Here is a 27,073-nt window from a genome sequence, read left to right on the forward strand (position 1 = left end):
AGATGATCACATGAAAGGATTCTGAAATACCTAAGTACGTGTATCGCGGATGAGAAGGTAAAGGTTTGAGCTCCAACTTTGGAGCCTACTCAATCGATGGTTTAGATGGTGTCAATGTCAATAGATTGTCGATTTCCTCAAATCTCTTTGACCTGTTGACATACTGGTATGTTATGCTCAATACTTGTACAATCATTTCCACCAGTTCATCCCCCTCTTCTTCTTCGTCAATTAAAGATCTTCCCAAAGGATCTTCAGATACTAAGTATGGTGTTGTACCTACCAATTCATCATCCACAACTGTGATCATGGCCAAATCTTCATAGTGTGCCGGCAATTTAAGTGCTCGGTATACATTGAAGACCTCTACCTTGTCAACCACTCTCATGTTCATTTGTCCTTCACATACATCAATAATTGCGCGACCCGTGGCTAGAAATAGTCGTCACAAAATAAATGGGACTTCCTGATCAGGCTCATAATCTAGAATGACAAAACCAGTTGGGAATATGAATGTTCCCACTTGGACCAGTACATCTTCAATGACGTCCTCAAGGATGGCTCATGATCTATATGTTAATTGCAATACTACCGTAGTTGGTCGAGGATCTCCCAACCCTAGTTGTCGAAATACAGACAACGACATTAGGTTTATTCTCGTCCAAAGATCACACAATGCTCGCCCAACCACATATTTCCCAATTGAAATTTGAATTGTGAAGCTTCCCGGGTCCTTCAATTTAAAAGGCAACTTATTCTGAATTCTGGAACTACACTCCTCAGTGAGTGCTACAGTCTCGAACTCTGTTAGTTTGCGCTTGTTTGCCACAATTTCCTTTATGTACTTTGCATACTTTGGCACTTCTTTCTTCTTGTAAAATGTCCACCAATGGGATATTAATCTGCACCTGTTTCAAAATATCAAGGAATTTATTGTACGCTGCATTACCTTTCACTTTCTGCAATCTCCAAGGGAATAGAGGTGGTGGCTTCGCAACAATTGATTGTGGTTGCTTTGCCACGACCTCTTCAATTGGATTCTCTGACTCCTTTGCAGTTTCCAATTCGACTTTTGTGGTGGGTTGTTTTTCACTAAATGTCACTTGCTTTCTCTTCTTCGATGGGACTTCTTCTAATTCTCTCCCATTCCTCAATGACACAGCGTTAATAGGGGCCTTAGGATTAGCCTCAGTGTTGCTAGGTAATGCTACTGCTGGTTTGGTATTTTGGGCACTAGCAAGTTGCCCCATCTGTCGCTCTAGATTTCGAATAGCAGTAGCTTGATTCTGATTATCAGCCATAATCTTCTTGAGTATGTCCTCAATATTACCCATCAGATTTTCCGACTGATCTTCTTGTGGTGGGCGAAAGTGCTGCTATTGACCTTGAGGTTTAAACTGATTTTGATTACCCTGATTTCCACCCAATGAGAAATTTGGGTTATTTCTCTAGTTTGGGTTATAAGTATTACCATACTGATTCTGATTAACTGGACAGGCATCACTAATATGGCCCTCGCCGCATACTTCGTAGAACACCGGCACCTGTTGCAATGGTTGGAACTGCTATTGGTTCTGAACCACATTCATCTAGCTGATATGATTTGCTAAAGATGCTACCTGTGCAAATAATGCTGATACAACATCCAATTCAAGTACCCCGTTAGCTTTCTGAACTCTATGTCTACCTGCTTCCCCTTGCTAATCTGGGTTTCTTTTGTAAAACTTGTTCAACAGCGCATAGATTTCATCGAATCTCTTTTCCAATACTTGACCACCAGCTACTGTGTCTACCACTATTTTTGTTTCAGGGTGTAGACCTTCAATAAAAGTATGAGCCAGTACCTTGTTGGTTTGGTTATGGTGTGTACAATCTCTTAGTATCCCTTTGAATTGCTCCCAGGCTGCATAAAGTGATTCACTATCTCTGTTTGAATGCAATTATCTCACTTCTTATCTTTGCAGTTTTACCAGAAAGAAAAAACCTAGCCACGATTTTGCGAGCCAAATCATTCCATGATGTAATAGAGTTAGTTGGCTCAGACTTCAGCCATCTCTTGGCCTCTCCCAACAGAGAAAAAGGGAACAATGTGAGCCTAACATAATCTGATGTGACCCTGTTAGTAATATAGGTATCACTAATCTCCAGAAAATTCAGAATATGTTGTTTGGGGTCTTCGTGTGGTAGTCCCATGAACTGTACATTTGCATGAAGTAGCTGGATCATGCTCTGCTTAAGATCACAATGCCCACTGATCCTAGGCTTAACGATACTTGAGGTGACATTAGAAATGCTAGGCATAACCACCTCTTGTACTGCCAATGGGTGTTCTTCCGCCATTTCCACAGGAAGATGGATGAGTGCTTGTAGATTATTTTCTTCTGGAGCTTCTCTCAACCTTCTACAAAATGCTCTCGCAGGTTCTGGGTCAAATTCATGTAGTCTATCCTGGCTTCTAACATGTCGTATTCAAGCAAGGTACCTGAGATCAAACACCCAGCCAAAAAGAAGATTAAAAAAACAAAACTTGATGAGTAGTAAAGGCTTAATGTAGTAAAATAAATTATTTCTAACTCCCCGGAAACGACGCTAAAAACTTGTTGCCCTAAATCACACACGCAAGTATACGCGGTCAATCAAGTAATAAAGAGTGAGTAGGGTATCTTTCCCACGAGGACTTGTGATCAATTATCAACTAAATCAAGCAACTTCTAATTTATCGAGTCAAGAATAATTTCAAGGTGATATTTGTTTGATTAATTCTACTATGTAAAATTACGATTAAGAGAATAACTAATTAACTAGAACACTTAGCGCGAAAGTTTTAATTCAATGAGATATAATATTCCAGGGTTATGGTTATGTAACAATCCTATAGAATTCTTCAATTAACTTGACTTATTAATTTATCTGGGTTATTGACCTACAAAGACAATAATACTAGTAGAAACTCAACAACTTTTGCTCGCCTCTTCAATTTATTCTAAACCCTATATTTCTATAAGATAAAAGATAAAAAGAATACATTAATAATCTCTTGCACAATTGGCTAAGCATAGCAAATATGTATATTTTTATCCGTATTCGCAAATCAATTCTCCAAACTTGAATACGGTATATGAATAAACAACCCAATCCTATTACAATCAAGAATTACCTCTTTCAAGTTCAACTCAAGATTCATATATAGTATTTTACTGTTAGCTAGGCAGTAAAATAATTAGGCTCGGAATATGAATAAACAATCCAAAATGATAATCCCATGGGATGGCATCAGACTTGTAAGATGGTGTGGGAGCTACCATTACAGTGAAGGGTTTAGCTACCTCGACCTCAAATGGTGTCTGGGTTTGTACTACAACTGGTGTGAGGGTGATCAGAGATGTTTTAGGAGTGTATCCCTCTCGAATGAGTCCGATGGACCCTTCCTGATCCCATTCCTTATCAGTTTCTTTCACGTTCACCCCTCACCCCTATGATCCGGGAGAGGATTATTGTGGATATTCGATGTGTCTTTCTTAGCTTGTATAACCTTAGTGTCGATCAGTTTCTGAATCTTGTCTTTTAACATGCGGCACTCCTCAATGATATGACCTTTCATGCCTGAATGATAGGCACAAATGTTGTTGGGATTGATCCACTGGGAAGGGTCCTCAACAACAACGGGAATAGGGGTGACGTAACCAGCAGCCTTCGGTCTCTCATACAGTTGGGCTATGGGTTAAGCAATTTGGGTGTATTGTCTAGAAGTACTACGGTCGACATTTAGGCATGGCTTTGGGTAGTTTTGGCGGGCGGTTGGAGTTGAATGGTAATATGCAAGTTGAGTGTTATAGGTATGGTAGGTGGTGGCAGGGTATTGGTATTTTGGGGGTGAGGGTTGATATGAGGGTGGAGGTGTTTGGCATGTGAGGGGAGACTTGGGGCCCTGGGATACCATCACAACACTCATTTCTTTCTTCTTTGAGATACCTCCTAATTGCAAGGCTTTATTTGTTTCTTGCAGTGCCTCGAAATTAGTCAACATCCCACTCTTGATTCCTTCTTCTATCCTCACTCCTAACATGATGATGTCTGAGAACTTGTGATTCTCGATGACCATCAACCTTTCATAATACTACGGATCTTGAGCTCTAACAAGGAACTTGTTCATTTATTCTTCTTCAAGTGCTGGCCTTACCTTTGCGGCCTCCGATATCTAACGAGTAGAATACTCGTGGAAGGTTTCTGTTGGCTTCTTCTTGAGGTTTTGGATATTGAAATCGTATGGTGCGTTCTCTGTGTTGAATCTGAATCTGTCCATGAAATCTAACTCCATACTTACCCAATTTGCCCACTTTTTCGGGTTTCATGCGGATTTGTTCATTCTTACCTATTCCTACAAGTTTGTCGCAGTAGGTTCTTAGATGCACCTTCGGATCACCAGTTCCATCAAACATTTCAAACTTCGGAGGTTTGTAACCCTCTCACAGTTCTACATCTGGCTGAATATACAAATTTTCATAGTTTGAGCCTTCAACAACTTTCCTACTGTCAATACTCTGGAATCTCCCTTTAAGTTTCTTGAGTTCCTCTGCCATGTTTCGAATGAGCAGGTCCTTCTCAGTCAGCTCAGGTATGTATAGGGTTTGTGGCAGGGTATGGGATAAGGTTTTCACATATATCGGGTTGTTTTGATGAGTTCCTTGAACTTGGATATATGGATGATCGTTGGTTGAGTTTTGGGGATCGGGAGTAGGTTATGGTGTATTTTGGGGAGTGTGATATGCAGTGGTTTGAGGGTATTGAGTTGGGTGATGAAGGTGTTGTTAAGGGGTTTGCACTGGTAGTGGGTTGAGGTTTTGGGGAGGTAGGGGATTATGATACTGGTGTGGTGCGGGAGGATTCGAAGCTATGGGTGGCGGATTTTGGTTTTGTGTGTTTTGTGGTGGTGTTTGGTTTAGGGTAGTTGGGTTTTTCTGGTTGATGTTGCAAACATTGAGAGTAAGGGAAAGGTTTGCCAGATTTCGGAGTTGTTCAAGCTCACCCTATAGTTCCAGGATTTTCTGCTCCAACTGTAAGACCAACTCATTCTGCCCTGGGGTGCTTCTACCATTTGAAGTTTCAACATTTTCTGCCACAATAGCATTATCTTTCCGGATACCACTTAAATCATCCATCTTCCCCTTTCCCTTGCCTTTTCTTTTCGGGTCGCTAGGTAGAGGAGGAGGTGGAGGACCTCTAGATCTAGTGTGGTATGTTGATGGTGCCAGTATGCACGGACCAACCTTTGGGAATGGGAATAAATAAATAAATAAAAACAAAAGGTAACCAAGTCAGTAAGTTGTAATAAAAGAGTGTTTGCAATATTTAAACATGTTTCACAAAAGTCATGCAATAATTCGCGTCCTAATTTGGGGGACCTCATTGTGCTTGAGGTAGGCCTAAGCGACACATAGACATGGAGAAAATTGATTCCACTGTTTGCTTCATCTCATTAGTGCGAAAATAAGCCAAAACAATCTTTCACTAAATTGACAATAGTAATAATAATAAAGTCACTAATGACATTAAGCCTTATCACATCGAAATCTAATATAAAAAGTAGTAAAGAACATCATCTCCTAATCTATTTGGTCCCCGAAGGACCTTCTCCATGGTTGGCTCTCTTGACCCCATCAATCATGTTTCCTAGATCACGTATATCCAGCAACAAGTAAGCCTTTGCCAGCTTTCCTCCTTCATCGTCGTCCATGCCTTGACAATCCCCAAGTTTCTTTCTCATCTTCCTTTCTAGCTCCATCAGTCCTTGCTCCAAGTATTCTAATCTCTCCGTCAACTTAGTGTCAATCTCTTTCCATTTGCTTATCCCCTCCATGTTTACTTTATGTTGCTCCAAATGCTTAGCTTCGGATTCTAACACCCTTTGGCGTAGCCTCTTGTACTTCACATATGCCTCCGCCACTTCGTCTATGATCCTATCCTTAAGATTGATTCCCGGTTTGACGTCCCCAGCTATATCATCTTCTAACCATGATAGATAGTAGTATATATGGCCGGCGTGATACCTGTCTGGCTCAATAGTTTCTCCTTCCACGATGATCTTTTGGTTCCACATGTGTTGCGCTTTGAACTTGAATGGCATGACATCTCCTTTGAAATCTTCCATGTACTGAACCATGTTGGAAACCCGAGGTATGACTTGTTTTCTTCCAACTTGCCTCAATACCCTTATAGGATCATAAGGGTAGATGACTCACAGCCCGATCAATACCAAGTGAGTAGTTCCTTTTGATCTGATGATGAACTCACTACTAGTAAACCATTCAAACATCCAATGCACTTGCTCGTGTATCAGATTGCTGAAGAAACGAACCCAGCCTACATCATTTCCAGGTTTTTCAAACATGTCTAGAATGAACGTCATTTTCTTTGGGTGATGGTTGGCTATGTAGTCATTCAGTGGCCTTCGCAGAAGCTCTTGACGATAATCTCCCTTCTGAAAGTGTTCCAGCAGCCAAACTTGTAGCAATAGATTATAACCCTCAAAGTGTCTGAACCCATGCTTGCACCAATTCAGAGCATGATACATCAGCTAAGATCATGAGGATGGTATTGTAAGTCTGTCGTTCGATGCCATCCACTAAGGTCCTGGAGGCCATGCGTAAGCGAGTATGAATCCTTTCTCCTTGCATCGAAAAGATCAACATTCCCAAGAAGCATACAATGAAAACATAAACCCGGTGTTGCACCCATCCCAAAGAGGTAATGCCTATTTTTTCATGGTGAAGACGATATGATTTGCTATGCCTATAACACTCGTAGAAAAACTCAAAAGGGATGTATGATTTCTTTAAATAGAGCAGTTCATCATTCTTCTTAAAATCCAACATTTTCAGAAAACCGCGGGGAGTACGATTTTCTGACACAAGTAGTCCCGGACTATCCCATGGTAACTTTGCGAAACCCCCTATTTCTTCTAGGAGAGGAGTCATTTCTATATTGTCAAATCGAAAAACAGCTCTTTTTGCATCCCAGAATATGGTAGCGGCCTCGATCAGTTCCCTATTTGGTCGAATGTTCAGAAACGATGGCAGGTCACCAAGTACTCTCCTCACATGATTTTTATCACAAGGTGCAAGGTCTTTCCACCAGTCAATTAGCAAAGGAGGAATATTTTGGACCATATCGAACCTGGGAATTTCATGTTTCAGTTTTTACAAACAAATAAAGGTTAGCCTTTCCCCCTCTAGATTCGACTACTTACGCAGTAATGATCAACATGTTGGCACATTTTCTCCAAGTAATGCACATAACATGATAGTGTCCTTTGGGATTATGGAAATCCCGTCGGACTTTGGATATCTAAGCAGGTTGTTACGCCAATGACGTCTCAATTCGTACTAGGTTAAGCATGATGCATGTACATTTCAAATTAGAGTGGGGTTTCTAGAAGGGTCTAGATTGGTACTCTCAAGTGGATAACTTGAGAGGGAAAGGCACAGGACCGTCGACTGCACCGCTGATCGACTAGTCTACCACAAATAAGCCTTTCCGATTTAAAAGGGTGATTTTAGGAGAGCGCGGACACTCATCAAGCACCGCTATGTTGATAATGACCACGAGTGGATTATGATGTGGAGCATGCTTTATGAAGAAATAGTAATACGTTGCCAAGTATTTGCATGATAAAAGTGCATAAAACAGTAAATAACACGGTAAAGATGAAAAATAAAAGAAAGACAAAAGAGAAAAGTTAGTTTAACTCGTGAAAATGTGCGAGAACGTAATGAAGCAAATAGGGAAATATGGGCGGGAGACTCATGATATAGCAGTCTTAGACAAGATGAAAGAAGCGGGAGAGGGCGTACATGTCATAGAAATAAAGAAAAATAAGCGAAGGGATGTGCATGCCATAGCAATTTAGACAAATAAAGGAAAATAAGGGAAGGGATGTGCATGTCATAGCAATTTAGACAAATAAGGGAAATTAGGGAAATAATCCACATAAGTCAAATTTTTATGGTAAGAACCTAAGTATGTCTCCAGCAGAGTCTCCATGTTGTCGAGCCCCGTTTTCTCACGAAGGCGGGTTTCGACATGTGACAACTCTTTTAAATCGGTATCAAAAGAGAAGATTCGCCACCTAACAATTTTAAGGTGCGTTAGGGCACCTATTTGTAAATAACTCTATTTGACTAGTCAATGCCACCAAATATCTGGTAAGCGCTCAAATTACCTCAAAGATAAGGTGTTAGGCACTCTTTGAGGTCCACAACTGTGGGTCCCTGTCAATGTTTACACTATGTGGATTAGATAATTAAGCTAGATGATCAAATAAGCAAAGAAAGATGTAGAAGTTGAGAACTCTATTATAACATAAGATTTAACTATATGACTAATTGATACAAGTCTTTAAAAATCACAAGGAGTACAATTGTGTCGATCTATGACTAAGTGCTAACAACTAGTATATAAAAGGATAGGGGGTCCTAAGTTTTTTAGCCTAAAGGATCACCCCGTGCAATATAAATAATACTTCGCAACTCCCTAAGGGTAGGGGTTGCTCATATTATTCAGCGGGCACAAACTATCATATCCCGCTAATCGATTACTATGTTGAAGTTATTACTTAAAGGCGCTCTAATTCAATTCTAAAATGTATCCTATCTGTGCACTACAGGTCCCATGCCTATGGTCCAAAAGGCTTTGGACCTACTATTAGGTGGTTCTAGACTTTACTTAGGTTGCTCAAAATGATAAAACTAGGCGACATTCATAAAAGATAAGACTGCACATAATTGCAATGATAGGCTCAAGTTTACCTCCACACGTAAGCACAAAAGCACGCGATCAGATTCTTACATTAGGTAATAGACAATTTCAGAATTAAGACTTAGAGCCATTAAGTCCTATAGGCATGGCCTCTAGGTGATTCTGATTTCCAGTATCATACAAACAGTGTTGTTGTTTCAGACAAATGAATTCGCAGATTATAGGTATTACAAACCCTATAGGCATGATCTCTAAATTGTTTGTGCAATGAGGCAGTGAAACTGTTTGAAAGCTCAGAATTAATAGCGCTTGATTTATTTCTAAGAGCATAATCGTATCCTTTAGGCAGGATTTCTAACAATCGATAATTACACTTGATTTTATAACACTTTATCCCTATAGGCATGCTATCTAAGTGAGGCAGTACAAAATCAGCATGAAGTAGTTGATCAATTATTAAACCTTATAGTCATGGTATCAAGATTATCCAAGGTATTGCATTATTGTATCCTATAGGCATATGATCTAAAAGCATTGAATAGTAGACATGGAAACAAGTGTAGCAAATTTTGACGAGTTAAGTGAACTATGTACGCGATTCCTATAGGCACGATTCCTATTAGTGCAACATATACTAAACAAAACAATGGGTAAGGCATGCTCGACGTAATAACAAATAGAACACATAGACTCTATAGGCATGTTTTCTACCCTTTCATGCTAGTATTAGAATGCCCCAGCCCCCTTTTACTAATCTCCCCATTATTCATTATTACAAATTATTATGGGCCAAATAAATAATGTAAATAGAATAAAACAATCATAATCCCAATAGGACAGCTAAAAGCCCAACACAAAGGAATCCTCTGACTTTTTGGTCCTTCAACAGTCTTGCTCTTCGGACCACCAGCAGGCCTAAATTCCAAGCTCACAAGGACAACTAAAATGCACCTGAATCTAGTACCTAGGCCCAACAACACATATGGACCATAAACTAGGCACAAACACAAAGACAATTGTCTTGCTTACCTAGTAACCAACAACAAATGCCACAAGTAACAGCCCACGCAAACTAATTACTCAAATAACTTCAGATATAGACGTATACACATTGGAATACTTAGGTCTTATAGCTAATGAAGAAACTGGACTTGTTAAACATGATATCCGAGAGGTTAAGAAGCACATGAATAAGAATAAAACAAAAACTCTCAAAGAGATTTCAACAGACAGGGGTTTAAAACAAACATGGTACAGAACGGATTCAATAAGAGTTCACATATAGAAAGTTTACCAGTAAGCTCTAAAGTAAGACATGCTTGAAGCTAGTCCAACAAAACAATCATATAGACACAGTTCCATGGGTTGACAGAGTAACCAACAGGTATTCGTTTAATTCTAAAGAAACCAGAGATTCTGCAGGTTTATCATGTATGATAAGTTCACTTATACATCCAGGATTACCCAAAGGCATTAGACTCTAGTAAATTTATCACTAGCATGGCAGGATTTCATCATGATAACAGAATTACAGTAATATAGAACAATTAAAACTTTCTTAGGGTTCATTAAAGGTATAAGTCATGCTTGGTCTGAAAACTTTAAACAGTATTGGCATGCAAGAACTCATATATTGGCATGCAAGAACTCATACTAACTTCATAAATTTCCAAACATTTCGGCAGAGTTTTTCCTGTAAATGGGGCCCATCCATCCACCATAGAATCACATAAATCAATCCTTACAACATATAGATAACATCACATTGCACCATATACATGAAAACAACACCAACCATGACTCTCGATGTTAACTCTATGACATTGCTTACCTTGGTCGTATCCTTGACTTTTCCTTCCTCGATTTCGAGGACATTGAGCATCTCACACATTATGCTTGTTATGTGCGTCATTCCTTTAATCCTTAGTCCTTTCTCATTTCTTAGCACGACGTGCAAAAATTCCTTTATATTAATAAGGGAACTCCAAAACTAACTCAAAACCTTAACGCACGATCGAGGATAGAAGAAGGGAAACATTTGCAAAATGTTGTTGTAGCCTCCCTATTATAAGTGTGGCCAGCAACACACCGATAAGAAGGACTCTACTGACACAGCTCCATGCCACCTTACGACTCCTAAACCATGCTCTGATACCAAGTTTGTCACGCCCCAAACTCAAGGAGCGCGACCGGTGCTCAACTGAGTGAACCCAGTCGAGCAAGCCTACGTTACATCAACCTCTCATCATAACTCATGCATGATTTATAAAAACAAAATTAAATCATGACTTTCATATTTGAATACATTTGGCTCAATGGCCCGCAAATATTTCTTTTTTTGCTATTTTTCTCTCTCGTGATGGGTACATAGCTTCATAAATATCGGTGAACATAAATACATGACGGAACTAAAAAGCTTAAGTACATGACCCACAGTGTACATGAAGCTTCTATGACAATAGATACCTAAGTACATAAAGCCAACAAGACTCGAATGCCTACTGGAATTGTAGCGGGCTCACCAAATCAGCAGAAAAGAGTGCACTGCTATCACTAATCAATGCCACCTGTTGTAGAAGCACCTGCATCTATTAAAGATCCAGCGCCCCTGGCAAAAGGGACGTTAGTACTGTCGAATAGCACTAGTATGTATAGCTAGAAATCCTCTTTCAACCTGTACAAACAAGGACAACGAAAGTGGAACCTATTGTCTGCATTAATAATGTGTCTCATTAGACCGTCCATATCCCTCTCTTATCTTACACCTATATATTTCCTAGACCATCCTTAATGTTCACATGTCATATTAAACACTTATTCTTTCATAGACCGTTCATAGGATTCCATAGACAATACACCTATGCATCTCATGGACCGTTCATAGGATTCACATATACCATACAATATACATGTGCATTTCATAGACCGTTCACGGTGTTTACATACACAATACACCTGTACGTTTCATAGACCGTTCATATGATTCACATATACAATATAATACACATGTGCGTTTCATAGACCATTCACAGTGTTTACTTACACAATACACATGTACGTTTCATAGACCGTTCATAGGATTCACATATACCATACAATACACATGTGTGTTTCATAGACCGTTCACAGTGTTTACTTACACAATACACATGTGCGTTTCATAGACCGTTCACAGTATTTCATAACATAATAAACCTATGTGTTTCATAGATCGTCCAAATGATTTCATAACATAATATTCTTATGTGTTTCATAGACCGTCCATACGGTTTCATAACACAATATACCTATGTGTTTCATAGACCGTCCATAGGATTTCATAACACAATATACCAATGCATTTCATAGACCGTCCATAGGGTTTCATAACACAATATACCTATGCGTTTCATAGACCGTGCACAGGATTTCATAACACAATATACCTATGCATTTCATAGACCGTCCATAGGGTTTCATAATACAATATACCTATGCGTTTCATAGACCGTCCATAGGATTTCATAACACAATATACCTATGCATTTCATAGACCGTCCATAGGGTTTCATAACACAATATACCTATGCGTTTCATAGACCGTCCACAGGATTTCATAATATTTAACGTCGTAATTACTCACATCATTGGAATACTTCATGTTCATGCTTATCATGGATAAACACAACTCATTACATTAGCGCATGCATGGTAAATCAATAAGTCGATTTCAATGTCGCATGAGCCCAATTCCTTTTCTTAAGGTTCATCGTCATTTAACAAAGGACATCTCCCTTCCATCTCATTATTCACTCCCTTGACCTCTTGAGGTCATTATATAGGTTCATGACTCTTGGGAACTTAACAATCAAAGTCATTTACATATATTATTTTAGAAGCATAGAACTATAGTTGAAACCATTGGGACATAGAACACTTCGAAATTCTCATTTAGGCAACGATCACATTTCATGTTCATACTATCACTTACTTGTACTAGCCATGGGTGATCATAGAACATTAAGAGCATTTAGAACATTTAGGAACATCATAGCCTTTACTCGCAAGAATGTAGGTGCTTATAACACATTGGAAACAAAAGTACAAATACGTACATCTCATAACCTTTCACACCCTATATCACGTAATCCGTACTTTCAACCACTTACAACATTATTATTTCATTGGCTCTCTTGGACATATATATGATTCTTCTTTCATGTCACAATGGTCGCATTTCATATTTCACACTCTCATATCTTTCCTTTCATGGATCATCATCCTATATATCAACATATACAATGTCCCGGAAATCACAACTTAGGTTCATTAGTAATGAAAACTTTAAACACAATGGATTTCTTCTTGAATTACTTTTTCCCAAAAAGGACAATACACAATTTCCACTCACGAATATGTAAAAATGCAAAACACATTGAAAATACTCACTAATCATATCATTAGCTAAAACAACCACATATGGACATCACTTGAGTTCATAAGCTTTTAGGCAATTCTATTTTCAAAGTCAATTTTTTTGAATAGTTGAATCAAAGGTCATTTCATAATCTTTCTCACATCATCTCATTTCATGGGCACCATTGGCCACAAGTATAACTTTCCTTTTTGGCACGTTGGCCACACTTTATATCCCCAATTCACTTATTTCACTTCCAACCATCTTTATAGGTTATCAATAATAAGAAATTTTCAATCAATACTTTAGATACACATATGAGCAATTAAGAGTCATGAGAATATTGAGATTCTCTCACAGAATTTGGCATACTATCTTTCATTGAAACACGACTCAAAGCCATAACATTTTAATACGCAACCCATACTTTGAAACTTACGGAAACATTATGGAATTCAATTCCAAGAAAGAAAGTTTAGCCAACATACCTTGATGGAGCTCTTTAGTGATACTAAAACCTCTCACTACTCTTACAACTTCAATCTACATCAACATAATTCACTAACTACCTTCTTAGCACCATTATAATCATCAATGAACTCACATCCACCAAATTTCACTAGTTAACTCATTACAAAATCTCTACAACATTCAATAATCTAGGTTAAGCACTAGTGGCTTTCAATCACCATCCCATAAGTTCCAATACTTAATTCATACTCATATTCCCATAATATATCCATACATGTAAGTCTAAGGGTGTAGAATTACCTTTTGGAAGAAATCTTGCAAAACCATCCTTTGAGTTCTTGAAAAACTTTCTTGAAGATCTATGTATTTTATGGAGGATTGAGTTAGTGTTAGGGTGGAATTGATGGAATGAAACATAAAATTAGTAGGGCTTACTCACCTTGAAGATGGGGGGAGTTGGTGGTCTTGAGAGAGAGGAGGAAAACCCCAAAGTTCGGCCAAGAGAAATGGGGTAAAATGAACCCCGAAATGAGCATATAGCGTTTCGGGCGTCACAGGTGGCACCGGGGGCTGCCTGTGGCTCTAGTTCCGGTAGTTGAAAGAAACCCCAGTGCCAGGGACAGCGCCCCGCACTACCCTGGGCGCTGGCGACGAGAAATGATTTTTTCTGACACGGGAATGGGCATAACTCTCTCATACGATGTCCGAATTTGACGATTCTTTTTGCTATGGCTCCTAATTTCAATACGGATCTAATGCTTCAATCAAAACTGAATTAGGAGATAATTTGCTAAATATGATACCACTTATACTCGAAGAAACGACATCGTTGAAACACTTTTGATGTCAAAATAATATGGTTCCACCCCATAGGTCTCCTTTTGATACTCGAATACGTTATTCCCGAATACCGTTGGCGCACTTTAAAATCGTAAATCATTAAGAAATTCTAACAGGGCCTTACATTAATTCTAGGGAAAGTTATCAGCTTGTTCATGATTGCACCATGTGTGAGATATAAAGAAGGCATGGTCACAGCCAATTAGTAATCAAACAACACTTCTTAAAAGTAGACAGACTAGTAGGCATAGTCCAAATTGACTTACAAATACCCACTTAGTTCAAACATGAGAGACTTAACACATTCAAATTTAGGCAAACATCAATCATCTCAAGAAGGTTAAAAAATCTAAGGTAAAGGTGGCATGTGGGCCGGTTAGGACCGGGACCGGCCTAGGACCACAAGCCCAAATGGGCGGTGGGCCTAAATGATCCTAACCGGATAGGACCGGGGCCATGGAGAGGTGGGCTGGGTAGTGGGCCGGTCCTATAGGGGAGGCCCGCGAGACTGGGACCATTTGGGACCGGGACCGGCTGAGAAGTGGGCCAGTTCAAGCGGTCCTAAACGGGCCTATCCGGGCCCAACGGATAATTTTTAAAATAAAAAAAAATTGACCGTTTGGCCATTTAAAAACTAGTTGTTTGGTCTGCCAAAATAGCCGTTGACTATTTGCATAATAGCCATTTAACCCCCCAAACTTTTTATAATTACACTTTTTCCCTATTTTCAACTATAAATACCCCCTTATTCTTTTATTTTTCTCACAAAATCATCAATCTCTCTCAATTTCTCTCTAATATTCTTCTATAATTGCGTACTTAATTGTTATATTTTGTGCAAAATTGTGAAGTTGGTGAATTGAAGTATTCAAGTCTTCAACGATAATTAATTTTCAACAAGTTGTTCGTCAATTCGGTAAACTCGTTCCAACTCTTAAGTTTTAATATTATAGTTTTGTTTGTTTTATTTACTTTTCTTGATTAATTAAGATGGCTTATTTCTTAAAACAAATATTTAGTAAAAATAAGGAAAAATCCAAGAGTGGTGAATCTAGTGGCCAATTTGTTTCTCCTCCACTTCCCCCGACTCCCCGACCCAAACCTGTTACCCGTCCTACACCTCCTATTCTTGATAGCGATAATAGTTTATTAAAATTTACCTAGAGTCAATTTTACCAAAATATTGTTCCCGGTGAACAATTAAACCATGAATATATGAATGCTCTTTATGGTAATCCAACTATTGATGAAAATGATGATGAAGAAATAAATTTTGATGAAACGCAACCGGATGACGATACACCCACTAGTTCTGCTCCTGAAGTTAACCCAACTAATAATAATCCAAATGATGCCCCGTCTGACTCTCATGTTACTACCCCTACTTTTTCTACACAACCTTCTAAACGGGCAGAAACATCTCTTGTTTGGCCATGTTTTACTGAACTAAGAGAAAAAAAATAGGGCTAAGTGTAAAACTTGTGGCAAAGAGTTAGTTTTTAAATATGTTGGAAGTCGGGGGGGACGGGAAGTTTGACTAGACACATATTGCTACACCCTCAAGATAAAGCTAGATATTTTCGTATGAAAGCTTTGGCCGAGGGGACAAGTGGACCTAGTCAGGCTGACCTTAGTACCAGGTCAAATCAATTTCAACCGGAAATTAACACTTTTACCGGTGGTATTTTATATTATGATCCAAAAAAAGATCGTGAAGAATTGGCAAAAATGGTTACTGTTATGTGCTTACCCTATAGTTTTCCTTCTAACCCTCACTTTGTGCATTATATTAGAAAAGTTTATAATCCTACTTATAAAGGTTTTCCTCGCACAACTGTAAAGAGCGATATTTATAAATATAAACATGAATATGAACAATATTTGCGCTATTTATTTACTCATATAAATTGTCGTGTTGCTATTACAACTGATATTGGTAGAAGTGGTAATGACTGTGATTACCTTACTGTTACCAGTCATTGGATTGATGAGGATTGGATAATGCAAAAGCGCATTATTGCTTATAGAATAATTAATTCACGTCACACAGGGCAGTTTATTTCTAGCACGATTACGGATATTTGTAGATATTTTTGCATTAATGATAAAATAATATCAGTTTCAATGGATAATGCTACTAGTAACACAAATGTTGTAGCCTTGCTTACCACTACACTAAGTCCTGCATTTAGTAACATTTTTCATGTTAGATGTATTTATCATATTTACCATTTAATTGTGGGTGATGGTATGCGAATTTTAAACATTGAAATTGAAAAGGTTAAAATGGCTCTTAATTGGCTTTTTTATTCAAACCGTAGAAGTAGACTTAGAGAATATTTTAAAAGATGCGATGAATTTAGCCTAAGAGAAAGAAAGGTTCCTAAACCTTGTCCGACTAGATGGAATTATATGTATGAAAGTTTAGTTGTTGCATATGAATATAGAAACCCCATAAACTCAACGTTTAATGCTCATCTAAGTGATGATGATGAGCACCTTACAAATGCGGATTGGGCTAATGTTAAAAAGCTTGTAGATTTTTTAGAAAAATTTCATGTTGCTACAAATGAATTTTCTAGGCAATATTATCCTACTATTTCTAACTTTTTAGTTTATATTATAGAACTTGCAAATTTATTTGATCATTTTTCAGAGGGCGAAAAAATTTATCAACTTGCTATTGATTCTATGAGAAAAAAGTTTAAAAAATATTTTTTCTCTATTCCCCCTATTTACGGTGTTGCTGCATTGTTAAATCCTACTATGAAATTAGGAGGTCCGCAATTTTGGTATGAAACTGTTTGTAATGGTTTAGCACTTGAAGATGAGGAGTTGTCTTAACTTTCGGACGTAATAGCCTCAATTAAAATAAATGTTCAAACAATTTATAATGTTTATCAAGTTGCATTAGATCATGCTAGACCAAACGTTCCAACTCCTTCTTCTTCTAGTTCTCAATCATCTAAAAGAACTCCGGGAGTAAGAGCACTTAGTTCTTGGGCTGGGTTCAGGAGTTCTCAAAGTTCTAGTACTAGTGATTTTTTACAACTAAATGAGCTTGAAGTTTAATTGTCATAGAGAATTGAGGAAGTGAATCCCGATGGCTCTTTTAATATTTTGGAATGGTGGAAGGACAAAGAAAAACACTTTCCGATTCATTCAAGGATAGCCCGAGACATTTTAACTATTCAAGCTTCAACAGTGGCATTAGAGAGTGCTTTCAGTCAAGCAAGACTTCAACTCGGTGATTATAGAGCGTCTATAAGGGAGAGCTTGGAAAAATCAGTACTTTTCAGAGATTGGATCCGTTTGGAAAGAAGAAATTATGGACTTGCTGAATCACAACTAGAGGTAGACGAAGCTTACGAAGAAATGCTAGCTGAGTTTGCGGAGGATGATGCTTCGCCTGGAAGCGGTGATGAACAAGCTTCTTTTCCGCCACCACCAACGGAAATTCCTCCGGACCTTGAAGAATTTATGAAATTTGTAAGAGATACCATGTAAATTAATATGTAACTTATATTTTGGCACATCTTGATTAGTTTCTTTTTCTTCTCAATGGTGGTATTAGACCCTTGTTGTGCTCATTCCAGAGGGGGGAGGAAGACTTAGAAAGATATTGTCATGATTTTTTAATACTATAATAAAATTATAACGAATTGCTTTGAATATCTCTTTAAAATATTTTTGTCTTTTTATATACCTTAAGCTATATATATAGTATAATATAGTATATACTATATTATAATATACTATACTATATATATATATATATACTATACTATAATATATATATATATATATATATATATATATATATATATATATATATACATACACACACACACACACACTATATATACATCTTAAGATATATACCGCTTAGGCCCGGGACCGGCCCACTTAACCCGGGACCGTTAGTTGGTGGTCCCGGTCCCGGGCTGGTTTCCCCAAGAAGCCCACGAAGCCCGGGACCGCTTAGGACCGGCCCGCCTTGGACCGGGAACGCGAAGCCCACTTAGGACCGGGCCCGACCCACATGCCACCCCTAATCTAAGGTGATACAGGGACTCATGGAAAATGAAACTATACAAAATTCAAGGTTAACACTAAAGTTAGGTAACGCTTAAGAAAGCCAGAATCCATTCGAGTCAAATACACATTATGAGGGTACACTATATATGTTGAAGCCTATCAAGTTCGATACTGGAGAACAAAGAACTGTAGGACATCGTTAAGACAATATGATGACAGTAAAGCATACCACAATACAGTGCTGGGGGGGGGGGAGGGGGGTTCACAAATAGAAAGGAAACTGAGTCGTGCTTACTCACGAAAGTTCAAATGATATTGATACACATAACACACATGACATAGACATTCAGAAGGGAAATAGTTAAAATTGTAAGATCCAGGAACACTAACCAGCTGCAGATTAACAGGCAAGTAAAGGAAAAATCGAGTGCCAGTGGTAGTTTGGTCAGCAGTAATAGAGAATGAACAGCAGGACTCCCAAAATCCCAGTGCGTCAAACTTCCCAAGGGTTTCAAGTGAACCCCAGGCAGTGCTCGCACTGAGAAAAGAACAACAATTGAATTTTGGTGGCCTTGGCTTTCAGCCGGCCAAGGTCTCGAACTTAGAATAGTAGAACGAGTGAGAGTGAGAGGGAGAGTAATAGCAGTAATAATGTCTCCAAAGGGGAAATTGGGGAGGGGTTATATAGTAGCAAAAATCGAACATCCAAACAAGGAAACATAGTCAATCAAGCATAAATAAGGAAAGAAGAGCATGCAGAATCGATTTAGAACCAAATTAGGAGAAAAATCAGGCAAACCCTAGTTTCGCCCCGAATCACAAATTGGCCAAAGAATCTTATCAAATCGGTCGCATATAGCCTGGTAGTGAATGTATCAGCTCAAGAATATGGTAACCATCAAGCATATGAGCCAAATATACCTCCCAAATACCGGTTTCCTTAAATAACTCTAAACCAAACGAGTAGTGTCAAAAAAACAAGAAAGAAATGCTGTGAGTACAAAAAAAGGAAAGGAAATATGGGAGATTTCCATATTTTCTTGGGTACGGACCGGGATTTGGAGTGAAGCGGCTAGGGTTTGTGTGAGAGGAGAGGAGAGTGATTGAGGGCGGTTGTCTTTGAGAAGTGGTAGGGTTTTCGGGTGAGTTTGGTTAATTAAAGAGGGGGATGGTTTATGGGTCGTTAATCATTTGAGATCAACGGCCAAGATGAAAAGAGAGATAGGGCAGGTCACAAAATGGGTCCCGACCGGGTATAGAGAAGGGGTCGTTTGGTTGGGCTGCTGAAGGCGAAATGAAGCGGGCCAAATGTTTTAGGCCTATTTTTGGTCTGAAATTCTCTTTAAAATTGGGCCATAATTTAAATACACAAAAATTTATCAAACAATAATTTATAAAAAGTAATTAAAAATAATAAAATATTATTTAGGTAGTAAAGTGTTTGAAAATAATAGCTTAACATTATAAAAATATAAAAATTGTATTTGGGCACAAATAATGTAATAAAAATATAATTATGCAGAGCATATAGGCTATTGTTGCAAAATTGTGTAAATAACTTAAATTACAAATATAATTATATGAAATGAAGTAAAATATTATGAAATATATATGTGGATGCAAATAATAAATTTGTATGATTAAGTCATGACAAAAAAATTTAAAGGGGTAATTAATACATATTGAAGTAATTTAAATGCAAGAGAATTAATTTTAAAGATTTAAATATTATGGAATATTATGGAAAATACTTATATGACCTCTGTAAATTAGGTAATAATGAAACAATGATGTTTTGAAAGTATACATGATATTTATAAAATGTGAGGGCAAAATTAGGTATCAACACTAGGTTTGACCAGGTGGTCGAGATTGCTAGACGCTTAGAGCGGGTTCGCAGGCTGGAGCATGAGGAACGGGAGGCTATGGGGCCTCATGGTTCATGTGGTTTCAGTAGTGCCTCATCTGGAGGACAGTCCTGTTACAGCGGAGGTCATCCTTCTAGGCCCGTTCAGGCTCGTCGTCTTTCTCGTGGATCTTGAATTAGACAGAGTTCCTACAGTGTATGCCCAGCTCAATCATTAGTCTGTGCGCTGCTGGCACATTGTTCTTACTGTGCTCTATCTACCCAGGTTTCCACAGGTAGTTCTTCGGGCTATCAGGGTCGGCAGCCTTATAGGAGAGGTTGTTATGAGCGCGGAGACTTGAGTCATCTCAAGAGAGATTGCCCCTAACTGTTGAGTAGAGTTCCACAGGAGATCTCTCAGCCGATGATGTCAGCACCAACATCTACACCACTAGCACAACCAGCTAGGAGTGGGACTCAGCCAATTCGAGGGTGCCCTAGAGGGAGAGGACGATCAGGTGGTGGTCAGGCCAATTGCTACTCATTTCCAGCCAGGACAGAGGCAGTTGCCTCCGACGCCATGATCATAAGTATTGTTTTAGTTTTCCACAAGGATGCTTTGGTATTATTTGATCCTGGTTCCACTTATTCATATGTTTCATCATATTTTGCTCATTATTTGGATATGCCTTGTGATTCATTAGTCATGCATGTTCATGTATCCACACTAGTGGCTGATTCTATTATTGTGTATGGCATGTATCGGTTGTGTGTGGTGACTATTGGGGGTTTGTGAGACGAGAGTTGATATTTCACTACTTAGCATGGTTAATTTTGACGTGATTTTGGGCATGGATTGGTTATCGTTGTGTCACGCTATTCTTGATTGTCATACTAAGACATTGATATTCGAGATGCCGAGGTTGCCTAGGGGTGAGTGGAGAGGTTCCCTGGATCAGGTTCCCAATAGAGTGATTTCATATTTGAAGGCTCAATGGATGGTTGAGAAGAGATGTTTGGCATATTTGGCCTTCGTGAGGGATGTTAGTGTTGATGCTCCTACCGTTGAGTTAGTTCCAGCAGTGAGAGACTTCCTAGATGAGTTTCTTGAAGACCTTTCAGGCATGCTACCCAACAGGGACATTGATTTTTGTATTAATCTAGTCCGGGGCACTCATCCTATATCTATTCCACCATATCGCATGGCACCAGCGGAATTGAAGGAGTTAAGGGAACAACTTCATAAGTTGCTCGATAAGGGCTTCATCATGCCCAGTGTGTCTCCCTGGGATGCACCGGTTCTATTTGTGAAAAAGAAGATGGTACTATGAGGATGTGCATTGACCACAGGTAGTTGAACACATTTACAATTAAGAACAAGTACCCACTACCACGCATTGATGGTGCTTATTTGATTAGCTTCAGGGTGCTATAGTGTTCTCAAAGATTGATTTGAGGTCGGGATATCAACAATTGAAGATTCGGGATTTAGATATTCTGAAGACGGCTTTCAAGACCCGCTATGGGCACTATGAGTTTCTTGTAATGTATTTTGGGTTTACCAATTCACCATTAGCCTTTATGCACCTGATGAACAATGTGTTCCAGCCGTATCTTGATTATTTAATCATAGTATTCATTGATGATATATTGGTGTACTCACGCACTCGGGAGGGTCTTGAGTAGCATTTGAGGACCATACTCCAGGCTTTGAGGGAAAAGAAGCTATATGCCAAATTCTCCAAGTGTGAGTTTTGGGTTGATTCGATGGCTTTCTTTAGCCACGTGGTGTCTAGTGAGGGGATCAAGGCAGATCCTAAGAAGATTGAGTTAGTTAAGAGTTGGTGCAAACCATTTTTAGCTACTGAGATTCAGAGCTTTCTTGGTTTGCCAGGATATTATCGTCATTTTCTAGATGGCTTCTCGTTCATTGTTGTACTTTTGACTAGATTGACCAAGAAGGGTGCTCCTTTCAGATGGTCTGATAAGTGTGATGTGTGCTTTTAGAAGCTCAACACTGCATTGACTACAACCCTAGTATTGGTGTTGCCTACAGGTTCGAGAGCTTACACTATGCATTGTGATGCGTCGCATTGTAAGCTTGGCACGGTATTGATGTAGGATGGTAGGATGATTGCCAACGCGTCCTTACAATTGAAGGTTCATGAGAAGAATTTCTCTGTGCACGATTTAGAGTTGGCAGCCATTGTTCACGCGTTCAATATTTGGAGGCACTATCTATACAGCATTCCATGTGAGGTCTACTGACCATCAGAGTTTCCATCATCTATTCAAGCAGAAGGACCTTAATTTGCGGCAGAGGAGATTGTTATAGTTGCTGAATGATTATGTTATCACTATATTATATCATTCAAGGAAGGACAATGTGCTGGCCGATACATTGAGTAGGAAGGCTGAGAGCATCGGTAGGTTGGCATATTTACCGATTGCAGAGAGGCCACTAGCCATGGATGTTCAGACTTTGGCCAATACGTTTGTGAGATTGGATGTTTCGGAGCCCAGTCATATTCTTACTTGTTTAATGGCACAATAATCATTGTTGAAGCGTATCAAGGCTTGTCAGTTTGATAATCCTTACTTGATGGTGTTGAGGGACAAGGTGCAGGGGATGGTGCTAAGGAGGTTGTTATTGGTGATGATGGTATTATTCGGCTTCAAGGCTAGATTTGTATTCCAAATGTTGATGGGTTGAGAGATTTAATTTTTGAGGAGGCTCACAGCTGCGCTATTCCATTCACCCAGGTGTCACGAAGATGTATTGTGACTTGAAATAACACTATTGGTGGTAGAGAATGAAGAAGGGTGTCATTACTTATGTCTCTCAGTGTTTGAATTGTCAACATGTGAAGTATGAGCATCAGAAACTGGGAGGGTTGATTCAGAGAATGGAGATACTGGAGTGGAAGTGGGAGCGCGTCACTATGGATTTTGTATTAGGCTTACGACAAACCTTGAATAAATATGATGTATTTTAGGTTATTGTGGACTGGTTGACTAAGTCTGCACCCTTCATTCAGATGATGACTACCTATTCTTCAGAGCGGCTGGCTCATATTTACATTCATGAGATTATTCGCCTTTACGGTGTGCCCGTCTATTATCTCTGATTGAGGCACTCAGTTCGCATTATAGTTTTAGAGAGTAGTGCAGCGAGAGTTGGGCACACAGGTTGAGCTTAGTAAGCACTCCATCCCCAGACGGACGGATAGTCCGAGCGCACCATTCAGATCTTGGAGGACATGTTACGTGCCTGTGTTATGGATTTTAGAGGTTCATGGGATTAGTTTCTTTTGTTAGCAGTGTTCGCCTACAACAACAACTACCACTTGAGAATCCAGATGGCTCCTTATGAGGCCTTTTATGGGAGGAGATGTCGTTCTCCGGTTGGTTGGTTTGAGCCTGGGAAGGCTGGGTTGTTTGTCATTGATTTAGTTTGTGATGCCTTAGAGAAGTTAAAGGTGATCAAGGAGCGGCTTTGAACATCATGGTCCAGGTAGAAGAGTTATGCGGATGAAGGTTCGTGATGTTGAATATATGGTGGATGAGAAGGTTTTGCTCATAGTTCCACCCATGAAGGGTGTGATGAGGTTTGAGAAGAAGGGCAAGTCGAACCCTCGGTATATTGGTCCTTTTGAGGTGCTTGAGAGGATTGGAGATATGGCCCACATACTTGCATTGCCATGTAGTCTATCATGTGTTTATCCAGTGTTTCATGTTTCTATGCTCCGGAAGTATTATAGTGATCCGTCATATGTTTTGGACTTCACCACGGTGTAGCTGAATGGGATTTCACTTATGACATGGAGCCGGTGGCCATTTTGGACCTGCAGGTTCGAAAGTTGAGTTTGAAAAATATAATATTAGTGACAGTTCATTAGAGAGGTCACCCAGTCGAGGAGGCTAATTGGGAGACTCAGTGGGTGATGCGGAGCAGTTATCCACACCTATTTGCGACTCCAGGTATGATTCTAGACCCGTTTGAGGACGAATATTTATTTAAGAAGGGGGAATGTAACGACCCGACCAATAGTTTAGGGTATTATAGCCATGTTCCCCTATTTATTGCTTCTCCTATTTTTATATGTGGTTATGTAACTTTCCGGGGTGTTTGGGATTGGTTTCGAAAATGATTCAGAGTGAATTGGGATACTTAGTCTCAAGGTTGGAGGTTTAAGTTGGAAGAGTTGACTGGAGTTTGACTTTTATGTAGACGACTCTGGAATGGAGTTTTGATGGTTCTAATAGCTTCATATGGTGATTTTGGACTTAGGCGTATGTCCGAATGTTGATTTGGAAGTCCGTAGGTTGATTTGATGCTTTTTGGCAAAAGTTGGAAGTATAAGGTTTGGAAGGTTGAGAGGTTTGATCGAGAGTTGACTTTATTGATATTGGGTTCAGATTATAGTTTCGGGAGTTGGAATAGTTTTTTTGTGTCATTTGAGACTTGCATGCAAAATTTGAGGTCATTCGGAGTTGATTTGGTATGGTTCAGCATAAGTTTTAGAAGTTGGAAGTTCATTAGTTTTATTAGGCTTGAATTGAGGTGTGATTCATGGTTTTGATATTGTTTGATGTGATTTGAGACTTCGAGTAAGTTCTTATTGTGTTTTAGGACATGTTAGTATGTGTGGATGGAGTCACGGGTGCCTTGGGGGTGTTTCGAATGGTTAACGGATCATTTTTGGACTTGAAGCAATTACTGAAGGGATTCAGGCTTCTAGTGTTTTCGCACCTACGGTGGGTAAGGCCGCAGATGCGGAGCCCCAAGTGCAAGGTTGGCTAGGCTGGGGTGAGATTGCAGATGCACGTGGAATACCATAGAAGCGGGTGTGCATATGCAAGGAATGTTCCGCAGAAGCGGAGTTTGACTGGATGGGCTTGAGACATATATGCGGAAGGGATCCGCGGGTGCGGATTATCAGGAGCGGGATTGTGACCGCAGAAGCGGTCCCGCAAGTGCGGATTATGGACCACAGGTGCACATGGTTGGGGGGTTAATGAATTTCTGCACCTGCGATGGTTTTTCCGCAGGTGCAATGTTGCAGGTGCAGCGTCGCAGGTGCGACCTATTGGACCGCAAATGCAGAATTGCTGGGTAGGATTATAAATCGAGGGTTTGGTTTTTTCTTCTCGTTTTTTGGAATTCTGGAGCTCAGTATAGGGCGATATTTGGAGTGCATTTCACCATAATTAAAGAGGTAAGTGATTTTTACTCACTTTTAGTGCTAGATATTGATTACCCATTGACTATTACAACTAATTTTCATGAATCTAAGGTGGGATTTTTGACTATGTTATTCGAGAGTGAGATTTGAGGATTTGAAGGTCGGTTTGTGGATGGAATTGGTTGAAATTAGTATGGTTGGACTCATAATTGAATGGGTGGAGGAATTTGTGAATTTTATCAGGCTCCGGGGTGCGAGCCCGGGATTGACTTTTTGGGTTGACTTTGCATATTTGATTCAAGACTTTAGCTTTATCATTTGGAATTGTTTCATGCGGTTATTATTGATGGTAGTAAGTTATTTTTGGCTAGATTCGAGTCATGCGGAGTTTGATACGCGCGGAAAGGGCTTGTTAGAGGAGTGGTTTGACTTTCTTGAGGTAAGTATCTTACCTAAACTTGGTTGAGGCACTCATTGCCTGAATTATTTGTGATAGCTACGTGTTATGGGTGCACATAGGTGTCGAGTTTGAGCCCATGTGCGAGCAACGGGGTATTTATCCATGTTCAGGGTAGCGCTTAGGCTATGATATGCCTAGAATTGACTGTTATGCTTTAAGCTATGATGTTTCTCATATTTGTAACCTTATTGTGAGCTATTTGATCCATATTTGAGGTTACATAGAGGCTAATTTCCTGAATGAACTTGATAATTGCTATTTCTGTGATAGAGTTGTCGATATGAGCTATCATAGCACACTTTGCACATGCTTACACATTAGAATGTCATTATACCAGTCTAGGAGCATGAAATTTGATATTCATTCATCATATACATGTATTCGTGTATATTTGATTCTGTGTGATATGATTTGGACTGGATGCCTCTAAAATACGTCAGGCGGATTGTGTTATTATGCATGTGACCACACTAGGCGGATTGTGTTGTTATACCTGTGACCATACGGGGGCGGATTGGGTTGCTATGCCAGTGACCACACCAGACAAATTGGGTTGTTATGCATGTGACCACGCCGGACGAGTTGTGTTAATATGCCTATGATCATGAAGGACAGATTATGATATTGATCATGTGACCATGCTCGACTGATAGCACGTTGAATTGGTCGTGTTGCGTGTTGATATGGATCCATACCCCATAGGGTCACCCTCTCATGTTTCTCTCTTGATGGTATACACGCGGATTTGAGAAAAGTGATCAGTGGTTTGGTACAGATATGGAATTATTAAGGAATATCAGGTCAGTGTTTGCTTTGGATTTTACATTTCATCTTTACTTGCAATTTTTGTTGTTAATTACCTGATTTATTTGCATATCATCTTTATATACTATAGCATTAACTGAGAAGAGAACTTAAGTAATTGTACACACACTGATAGTTATTTTTGTATCTTATGACTTGATCACATTATTGTTCTCTACTTGTAGAATTGATAAAAGTATACATGTTATAGCAAGTACTATTTATAATTCTTGCTTCTTTTACCTCACCGAGGTTAGTTATGATACATGTTGAGTACA

General features: G+C 39.2%; 1 protein-coding gene across 1 annotated transcript; it reads right to left on the reverse strand.

The window, feature by feature from the left end:
* Positions 1 to 1,700: 1,700 nt before the first annotated feature.
* On the reverse strand, positions 1,701 to 2,340 carry LOC138909592 (uncharacterized). The gene is made up of 2 exons (XM_070200799.1): positions 1,950 to 2,340; positions 1,701 to 1,903 (listed from the first exon to the last, which is right to left on the reverse strand). The coding sequence occupies exons 1-2, from the start codon at positions 2,338 to 2,340 to the stop codon at positions 1,701 to 1,703; spliced, it is 594 nt and encodes a 197-aa protein (XP_070056900.1).
* Positions 2,341 to 27,073: the final 24,733 nt, after the last annotated feature.

Source organism: Nicotiana tomentosiformis, chromosome 4 (genome assembly GCF_000390325.3).
Source record: "Nicotiana tomentosiformis chromosome 4, ASM39032v3, whole genome shotgun sequence".
In the NCBI taxonomy this organism is placed as follows: domain Eukaryota; kingdom Viridiplantae; phylum Streptophyta; class Magnoliopsida; order Solanales; family Solanaceae; genus Nicotiana; species Nicotiana tomentosiformis.